We start from the raw sequence: 10,216 nt of genomic DNA, 5'->3' as shown, positions 1-10,216 counted from the left end.
TTCATAAAACACATTCAACCTTGATCACCTCCTACTTCCAGTGAAATTCTGAAGCGTGCATCCAAAGGACACTTTTCTATCCCATGAGGACTCGGGAGAAAAGCTGTTAATGGCAGTGAAGCGATGCAGCTGATGCTATAAGTCACATTACAAAGATAGTACAAATACATCCAGATAATGTTAATACCACACACATACTATTTAAGTACGAAAATGTGTTTAAAAAAGCAAATAACACATTTTTAACAGTTGTGATTGCAAAGTAATTACTTATTCAAAAGAAGAAGGCCTACCTCCTCAGAAAGAATGTGATTTCGGACACAACCACAATAAGCTCTGGAGCAGGGCTGTCCGTTACTAGGCATAGAAACTTCCAGTCAGGTGTGTTGAGGCAAGTTGGAGCTAAACCATGCAGGACACCGGCCCTCCAGGACCGAGTTTGGACAGCCCTGCTCTGGAGAAATCACAATTAACAATTTTTCAAGCCACCAGCACACTTTTTATATTTCTCCGACCGATGGGTGTCGCGCTTCAGCCCAGCCGCGTGTCTTCAGTGCGGTGCTTTGACTCCTTTCGGCCACCGTACACACACCGAGCGTTGTTGTTGCAGGAAAACGCGCGTGAATAACAACGTATGATAATCCCACAAAAAAAACGTTTTAATCCAGTTGCTTTAACCGTGTGTGATCATGACCGAGTACTCACACGTCAAGTCCACCAAGCTGGTCCTGAAAGGATTAAACGATAAAAAGTAAGGCTTTCATTCTGTATTACGTTCGAACAAAAGTTTATGAAAATGTATAGTTTCCCCTTAATGTTTACAGTTACTGTACTAGTTGATGTAACAGTTATGATAATATCAGAATTATTTCCGATAATTTATGGCCTGCGACTTCCAAATTGTGCAGAAAGAAGAAAAAGAACAAGGACAAAAAGAGAAAACGAGATGATGAAGACAAGCTGGATATCGTTGGTACGTATGTTGTCACTTTGTCCATGGAGTTATAAAAGATAGATAGACAGATAGATGATATATAGACAGACAGATAGATTTGTCACTTTGTGATATATAGACAGACAGATAGATAAACAGATAGATGATATATAGACAGACAGATAGATAAACAGATAGATGATATATAGACAGATAGACAGATAGATGATATATAGACAGACAGATAGATAGACAGATAGATGATATATAGACAGATAGATAGATAGATAGATGATATATAGACAGATAGATAGATAGACAGACAGACAGATAGATGATATACAGACAGACAGATAGATGATATATAGACAGATAGATAGATAGATAGACAGACAGATAGATGATATACACAGACAGACAGATAGATGATATACAGACAGATAGATAGATGATATACACAGACAGACAGATAGATAGATAGATAGATGATATATAGACAGATAGATGATATACAGACAGACAGACAGATAGATGATATACAGACAGACAGATAGATAGATAGATGATATATAGACAGATGATATACAGACAGACAGACAGATAGATAGATAGACAGATAGATGATATATAGACAGACATATATATAGATAGATAGACAGACAGACAGATAGACAGTTAGATAGACAGACAGATAGATGATATATTGACAGATAGATAGATAGTTCTTTGTAAATGCTCTATGATCTGCTTAATAGCTATATTTTTGTTGGAAGTGTTTATGATGCATGATATGAGCCTGTGTTTGTGAATGTGTCCTCAGGAGGATGGTGGACAGTGAAGGGTTTCGGTGAGATCACAGGTACAGTGGCCATTGAGATGCACAAAAAGTCCTTCATCCATGCACTGGACACTGGACTCTTCACTGTAGGTGCTCCACATAAAGGTGCTGATTCTGTTTGCTTCATTAAACTCCTGAAAGTTGTGGCTGCAAGGCAGCTCGGTTTATGTTGGCGAAAAAGATCTTTTCGCTTTGCTCTAATTGATTCATAGATATATCTTACTTGTTGTCTTATTTTGAATCATTTTTAAATAATAAACAGGGTGGCATTACCTCCATTCCCTGAAGAAAATTTTTTTTTTTTGAGAATTAAAAGTATATTCTTTAGACCAGTGCTTCATATGTTTTAAAATGATTTTTAAACAAATTACTTTATATTTAAGTAGTTTCAAAAATTCATATTCAAAATCAGTTAAAGGTGTCATATGATGCTTTTTTTAAAGATCATTATTTTGTGTATTTGGTGAAAGAGAAAGGAAAACTTGAAATCGCATCATATGACCCCTTTAAGCACATGTATGCATCATATTTCTTACTGTTTTTTTTAAACTCATGTTTCCTTAAAATGTTTTTGGCTAGTTGAGCAAGTTAGTAGTAAGTTTAAATTACATTAAAATGTCCATGGTTGTGTGTGTAGGATGGCCTTGGCTCATTAGTGGACACGGTTTGTGATGAGCAAGTGCATTAATATAGTGATGAGTTAGTTTAAATGAACTAGAACATTTATTGGAAATGAAATGCTTTATTCTTAAGGCCTATGTTTTAAAATACACTTTACAAGTTCTATCTGCAGTATTTTCTGGCAACAGGCAAATCTCTGCAATTATACCGCATTGTATTTTTTTCAGCCATGCAGTTTTTATATTGTCTTTTAAATTGAAAAGGTTCCTCTAATAGCGCAGAACAAATAAGTCTCGAAAGTAGAGATGGCTAGGTGCTGCTGTTTCTCTTTTGCTCTCAGTGTGGGATTTAAAAACCTGAATAATGTTATGGTTGGTCAGTCGCCATTACCGCAGCCGTTCATGCAAAGCACAGAGCAATTTCATATTTCAGTCACCAGAAGGAGTTGTTTGCGATTGTTTTTCTTTCCAGCCTCATTTTCTGCTTTTCACTGACCGCTGGCTGTAAGGATCGGTCTCTACATCACTCTGGAAGCACCATGAAATTTGTGCACGCTCTCTAAAATCAATTTAATTTAGTGGTTGAGACCTGAAATTACTAAATGAAAGACTGTAACTGTTTAACCCAATTCATGACCAGTGCATCTGTATGATTCCCACACCTCTCCAGGCGAAAAACATGGACACACACACGCTACTCTGTAACTTTTTGAGCATATCATTTGAAGGCTCTTGCAGAATTCAATATCTTAGCTAATTCATGAGTTTATCATGCCCGCGGAGCAGATAGAATAGAATATCAGCTTTCAGCATTACTCTTTCTTTTGTTCAGTCATTCATGGTTGAAAAACAAATAACTGTTAAAATACTTCAGGACTTCAGGCAGTATAATGAGTTGAGTTACAAGACTTTGTTCTCTGTATTTGATTTTCTTATAGCAGCACTTTCCAGCATTGTTTCATATTCTTATAAATGTTCAGCCATGAAAACTTTGATTATGTGGAAATTATTCAGTTATAAATGTGTGGCAGCTCTGAATTCTTTTGTGGAATGGAAATGCTAGATTCATCTCCAGTAATAGTGCAATTATACACAGTAAATATAGACTACCATTCAAACATTTGGGGTCAGTAAGATTTATTTATTTTAGGAAATAAATACTGAAATAAATTCATACTTTTACTCAGCAAGGATGCTTTTACGTTAATCCAGATGGACATTAAAGACATTTATAATGTCTAAATACTGTAATTTTGACCTTTCTATTCATAAAGTGTCCTGAAAAATGTATCACAATTTCCACAAAACTAGAAATCAACTGTTTTCAACATTGATAACAATAAGAAATGTTTCATTAAATCAGCATTTTAGAATGATTTTAGAATGATCATGAAGATTGGAGTAATGATGCTGAAACTTCAGTATTAATTCAGCTTGGCATACAGGAATAATAATCCACGAAATTAGCCTTTTTTTTTTTTTTTACTGTAAATATCAACTAAATGCAGCCTCGGTAAGCATAGGAAAAGACTGTTAAAAAAAGTACATAAAAAAAAAAATCGTACTGACTTCAGAGTTTTGAATGGTAGTGTAAACAAGTGAAGAGTTCATTTGCAAAAAAACAATAACTCAATTTCTATTTTATTTTTTTAGAAATCACGTTTTTTTTTTTATTGCGAATTCCAAGTAATATCAATCAAACTGCAGTTGGGTTGTTTTGATTAAGTAATGATGACAAACAAATACAGGTAATTTACAAAATTAAAGGTCATTGAAAGTGTTTTTTTTTATATATTAAAAGTTTGTTTTATAGCAAAAGCAGATAACTCCAACAGTCGTTTTTTTGGCAAAAGCAGATAACTCCACATTTCATGTTTTAGAGTTTAAAAAACACTTGTTTAATCTTTGTACGGTAATCTCCTCAGATGACAATGTAGATGCCTGACAAACGTATTTGTTGTTGTGATCATAAACTGTATGGATGTGATTACACACAATACACGGAGCTTTTCCCTCACGATTGTAACGCGCTGCTTTTGCAAGGTTCCGTGAAAACGTTTCAGCTTTTATTTTCCTTTTTCGCCCTGAAGAAGATATCACAGGTTCATCAAGTTCGTCAAAATTATCCATCCTCGATCACTTTTAGTCAGCTTTGACGAAACTCCTCTCAGCTAGCACGTCTTTTCAAAGTGAAAGTAGCCTTGTCACCTGACCTGAATACAGCGCGCTGATTCGCTAAAATGGACTTATCGGCTTCTGTTCAAAAACAGCAAGGGCGCTTGTCGGCTTCTGCACTGCAGTAAAACGTGAACTCGCGATGCCTTGAAAGTGGACAAAATCGGCTTTTTGACAAAACATGTTTAGGGTTCAGATCGCGCTATATGTGGAGAATAATGCATGGCAATCAGCTAATTTTTTTTTTAAGTGGCGTTTATTGGTTTTTGCAAATTAACTCTTCAAGTTTTAAAATATGTATGTTTTGTGTTTGCAGACGATGAAGGCCCAGATCCTCCAGAGCAGTTCACTGCCATCAGAGTCTCAGACTCCAGGTAAAGATCATGACCACAAGAGCCACCACACACAGACGTGTCAAGGAATTTGGCTACAGTTGTCGTATTCCTCTTGTTAAGCCACTCCTGAATCACAGACAACGTAGGGCTGGACGATATGGCAAACATTTACATCACGATATATTTCTTAATTTCAGTCGATACGATATAATTCCGATATCGATATGAACAAAAGCCTTGTAAAAACTGCCAAGAACGCCACAACAGATGTCTGTGCATACAAACTTATGAAAAATGAATTTGCCAAGTCTCTGACACCTCATATAAAACCATATAATATTTTAGAAAAAAAAGGAAAAAAAACCCAGCACAAATAAATGAATGTTCACCTTTTATTTGTATTTAGCCTTCATTCAAACAAGAAATGTGAAATTCTTTCAATCCTGCATTTTTTTTATCCAAAATACAGCAAAAACCGTAACATTTTGAAATACATTTACTATTTAAAATAACGGTTTTCTATTTGAAAATATTTTAAAATGTAATTTATTCCTGTGATTTCAAAGCTATATTTTTAGCATCATTACTCCAGTCGCATGATCCTTCAGAAATCATTCTAATATTCTGATTTGCTGCTCAAAAATAATTTATTATTATGTTGAAAACAGCTGAGTATAATTTTTTCATGTTTCTTTGATGAATAGAAAGTTCAGAAGAGCAGAATTTATCTGAAATAGAAATCTTTTGTAACATTATAAATGTCTTTATCATCACTTTTGATCAATTTAAATCATCCTTGCTAAATAAAAGTATTCATTTCTATAATGCTTTCCCTTTAGAGATACATTCATATAAAACACCCGCGACAAGTTTTGATTTTAAAACGTGCTGTGCTCATGTTTATTCAATGAAGTCAAACGCCACAAATAAATCACAATTAAAAGAACCAAAGACTTAAACTACTTCAGTCTGTGTGCATTGAATTTATTTAATACACGAGCTTCACAATTTGAGTTGAATTACTGAAATAAATGAACTTTTCAACGACATTCTAATTTATTGAGATGCACCTGTACAACTAGGTGTCGTGAGTAGTGATGGGATATCAGTGTTCAAGTGTTCAGTAAAATGTAGCAAACTGGCTGCAGCTGCTTAGCAGCACCTTTAAATGCATAAGCACCTTGTAATGTTCTGTAGCTAATTAAGTTATTTTGATCATGTGACAATTTTTTTTCTTATTTGTTTTGCTGGTGTGTAGGATAGCGCTGAAGTCAGGCTATGGGAAGTATTTAGGTATAAACTCAGAGGGTGTTGTGGTTGGTCGATCAGATGCCATCGGCTCCAGAGAGCAGTGGGAACCAGTGTTTCAGGATGTGAGTGAATCTGCCAATCAAATCAATTCACCAGTCACAATGAAAATACTTCAGTTTGTATGAATGTGAATAACTCTGGTACATTAGGCTGAAAAGTTTTGAATTCAGTTTTTACCATTTCTTTTTATTTTTGTTGCCATAGGGTAAAATGGCCTTACTTGCTGCAAACAGTTGTTTCATCTCGTACAGTGAGAGCGGAGACATAGTGGCCAAAAACAAGACAGCGGGAGAGGAGGAGATAATCAAGGTGAATCCCTCCTGAACTCACAGTCCACACCAAGATGAATTGCTTAAGTGGGAATTTTTTTGTTGTTGTCCGAAGGAAATGATTCAAGACTTTTTTTTAGACATCCATATCTTTGCCCCTAAAAGCTCGACAAACATTTGAGAAATAATTCAGTGAGTGGCCAGATTTGGCCACTGCAGTGCACAATATATATTATCTGAACACAAGTCTATCTGCTGTCAAATTATAAAAACAAATTACACCTTTTTTTTCTGGAATGAAGACTGTAAACAATATTTTTCATGCTTATCTGTTGCCCACAGATCCGTTCATGCACAGAAAGAGAGGTGAAGAGAAAAGACGATATTGCAGATGAAGACAGAGGTGATGTCAAGAACTGTGAGGTCAACTACGTGTGAGTGCTTGCATTTATTACCTGCAGTAAGATACAGAAGCTGTGCTGTTTATTGAGCATACAGTGAAGTAAATGTTTATGTGAATGTTTGCCTACAGGAAGAAGTTCCAAAGTTTTCAGGATCGGAAGCTGAGGGTGAATGAGGAAGACAGCGGCACGCTGAAAAAAGCCAGAACAGAAGGAAAATTCCATGAGGCCCTGCTGGACAGGTGAGACGTCTGACTTCAGGAGGAAAAACCTCATACTGGGACATACTGAATAATAAATGACTGTAGCCGGCTAATTTAGCTGATCATCCTGAGATGGAGGAAAAGGTGTCAGATTATGTTGATATACCCTATTGGGTGATTTATCATACAAGATGGTGTTTGAAACATCGTGAATATGAAAATATTTCTACTTTTACAGTGGTAAGTGATGTATTATCATATGTTTATAAGAAATCATGTTTTTTGTTTCTTTTTTAGGAGAGCCAAGATGAAGGCTGACAGATACTGCAAGTGAAACCAGAAGTGTTTTTTTTCCTTCCTCACCATTATAATTTTACATAGTCATGGAATCTCTGCCTTTTTTTTATAATAAACCTAGTAACTTTTCACAAGAAAATCTTTTGTTGTTTTTAAATAGCCTATCAATTATATTGTTACAGTCATTTGTTTAATATTGGATTGTACATTTGATTGATTTCCCAAATTAAATGGATTGTAAACTCAAAATCTCAATTGCATTATTGTTATCCAATTTTCTGTTGCACACAAAGAAAAGAACGATTAATCTATGGAAAACGTGGTTCCTTAATGTTTCTGACTGAAGTCAATTAGTGTTGATGTGGGGTCATTTTGTGGGGTTTTAATATTTATGTGAGAATATGATTAATGTCGAGCCACATTTGAAGATAAAATGAATATTGAATAATGAATATTAACTCTGTGCAGTTGATAACGCTTTGAGATTTACACGTAAAATGATTTTGTACTTCCACTGCAATGTCATTGCAGTTACATGTGAAATAATATATCTAAGATATAAGATAGTTAAATGTAATGTCGTAGACTTTTTACTACTTTTCTAAATGTCTCATATGAGCACATTTGCGCACTTTGTGTGATTAAAAACTACTTAAAACTATATGCTTGTTGTTGCACTTCCCTCTACAGCCGTTAGATGGCGCGATACAGTCGCCTGTTTGTTTATCGGTCTGCTCTGGTAAAACTGCATTCTTGTTCTGCGGCTGTTATTTCTCCTTACAAGCCTATTTAATAATAATAATAAAAAAGATGATGTAGGAACGAATTATGTTACAGCTTAGTAAAATAAAACCGGGACAAACCCAAAGACAGAAAGTGTGAAGTGGTCTTTTATTCTGTAACTCATTGTTATGGTAACTCCCTCGGTGTCTCGTGGGTTTGCGCAGATCATGAACCGTCACGACTATCATCGGTAGCGTACTTCCGCGTTCACTGCCGCTTCTGCGCTCGTCTCATCATGATCCTCAAATTAAACCTCTGCTGTTTTATTCTTTCTTTTGTGTTTATGTGCTTGTCTGCGCAATATGTCCCACCGGTAAGTCACAAACTAGAGTTTGTATTGTTATTTATGAAAACAAATGCTTCTTTCCCTGTTGAAAAAAAACAGCATATGCTGGTTAAAACATACCTAACCAGCATATGCTGTTTTTTTCAACAGGGTTACTATTATCATCGTATCAACTTAAGTTATGACAGGACTGCAGTAGTTTGTTTATACGTCAATGCGATGTTTTATAACCTAAATCATCACCAGTGCTGTTGGCATAGAAAAGCTTAACTGAATAACCAGCACAACTCCAGTTTACTGAATTAAATGACTAATGTTCACATTTCAGTACACAGAAGAGTGCCGAAGTGGCATGTATCCTCCAAACGGCCCAACGTGAGTATGACAACTGAAATTATTAATTATACAACCTGTAAAAACTGCTGTCAGAGACCAAAAATTAAAATCTGTACAATAATTACATGTACAACAGGTGAAAAGGCAAACCGTATCACAGGAGAGAAACGGTTATGTAAAAATAATTTTAAAATATTAATCGCGATATTTCCAAATGTTTTTATTTGAACAGCTTATTGATCAAAGATGATGTTAATAAGAAAACTGTATAATTTTTAAACAAAGTCAGGTGTTTTGTAACAACAGAGCGGCAATGTTTCATTGTTATGCAATTGCAAAAGATGTATATTATAGTATCATGTATATATTATATTATAATGTTATATTATTACCATAACATTTATATTACAGTATCCAATGTAATTTTTTAGTGCAAAAAGGTTTATTTAAAAATGTATTTTATTTTTTATTTTTTGGACCAATTTAAAGAAAAAAATAATCTTTTAAAGTGTTTTCATCATAGTTCATCTATAAATCTACGAAAACTTCATTTTCTCTTAATATGAATGATTTAAAATGTAATTTAGAATTTGTAATTCACATTGAAGGGAGAGAATAAGAACATGTGTATAATCTCTGGATCTTTTAGATTTAAAGGGGATGTGTTCTGGTATACTGTTAATCTGGATTTACCACCAAGCAAAAGATGGACAGATGTCATTACAGACAAAAAGAACGATGTGAGTTTATATCATTATACTGGTTCAATGCTCTGTCTATGAATGTACTTCTAGCAACAAAAGAACTGCAAGTTGTTTTGCCGTGACAGACTATTCACTTGATTATTAGAAGTCTAGTTTATGTATTGGTGAATTTTTATGTGAACTGTGAACTGAAATGCAAGTGAAATCCTTGAATTCCACAAAACTAAAACCAGATGATCTTGAGCAGCTCTCGGTGAACATTACTCAAGAGCTCATGTGCTTTGCCTTTAGATGGTGAGCATGATTCAGGCTATCAGAGATCTAGCAGACGCCTTTGTTCCCAGTGGAAAGCTCATCGATCTAGTAGATAAGGATTTGGTGAGTTATTAAAGAATCTCATCAGTCTAACTATGTATGATGCTTAATCATGATTGACTTATGTATACTGCAATCTTAAAGGGGTCATATGATGCTTTTTTAAAGATCATTATTTTGTGTATTTGGTGTAACAGAATATGTTGACATGCTTTAATGTTCAAAAAACACATTATTTTTCAAATACTGTACATTATTGTAGGTCCTCTATGCCCTGCCTCTCTCAAACGCTTCATTTTCTACAAAGTCCCTCCTTCCGAAAAGCGCAGTCTGCTCTGATTGGCCAGCTGACCCAGTGCATTGTGATTGGCCGAACACCGCAAGCACTCGTCGGAAATGTAACGCCCCT

The 10,216-nt window shown here is 35.0% G+C and overlaps 2 protein-coding genes across 2 annotated transcripts in view; both read left to right on the top strand.

Annotated features, from left to right (window-relative positions):
* Nucleotides 1-423: 423 nt before the first annotated feature.
* On the top strand, nt 424-7,781 carry LOC107702291 (protein FRG1-like). The gene is made up of 9 exons (XM_016504545.1): nt 424-751; nt 909-973; nt 1,755-1,877; nt 4,884-4,941; nt 6,161-6,275; nt 6,418-6,522; nt 6,825-6,916; nt 7,015-7,125; nt 7,384-7,781. Exons 1-9 carry the CDS (start codon nt 690-692, stop codon nt 7,418-7,420), a joined length of 768 nt encoding a protein of 255 aa, XP_016360031.1. The 5' UTR covers nt 424-689; the 3' UTR covers nt 7,421-7,781.
* Nucleotides 7,782-8,269: 488 nt separating this feature from the next.
* The window catches only part of LOC107702269 (acid ceramidase-like), a 5,833-nt gene continuing 3,886 nt past the window's right edge, over nt 8,270-10,216 (top strand). Inside the window, exons 1-4 of the mRNA XM_016504526.1 lie at nt 8,270-8,479; nt 8,781-8,827; nt 9,438-9,528; nt 9,784-9,870. Coding sequence (XP_016360012.1) covers nt 8,402-8,479; nt 8,781-8,827; nt 9,438-9,528; nt 9,784-9,870 — 303 coding nt within the window. The 5' untranslated portion in view covers nt 8,270-8,401. The remainder of the gene's footprint in view (nt 8,480-8,780; nt 8,828-9,437; nt 9,529-9,783; nt 9,871-10,216) is intronic.

This window comes from Sinocyclocheilus anshuiensis, unplaced genomic scaffold (assembly GCF_001515605.1).
Source record: "Sinocyclocheilus anshuiensis isolate Anshui unplaced genomic scaffold, SAMN03320099.WGS_v1.1 scaffold86, whole genome shotgun sequence".
NCBI classification, from domain to species: domain Eukaryota; kingdom Metazoa; phylum Chordata; class Actinopteri; order Cypriniformes; family Cyprinidae; genus Sinocyclocheilus; species Sinocyclocheilus anshuiensis.
The sequence above is the reverse complement of the archived record's forward strand: the minus strand, read 5'-3'. Positions and strand labels throughout refer to the sequence as shown.

Bases quoted from the DNA above. Each gene is read 5' to 3' on its own strand.
- LOC107702291 (XM_016504545.1), top strand. From the start codon at position 690: ATGACCGAGTACTCACACGTCAAGTCCACCAAGCTGGTCCTGAAAGGA. The intron at 752-908 runs GTAAGGCTTTCA...CAAATTGTGCAG, and splicing joins AAAGGATTAAACGATAAAAA to AAAGAAGAAAAAGAACAAGG. The intron at 6,917-7,014 runs GTGAGTGCTTGC...GTTTGCCTACAG, and splicing joins AACTGTGAGGTCAACTACGT to GAAGAAGTTCCAAAGTTTTC.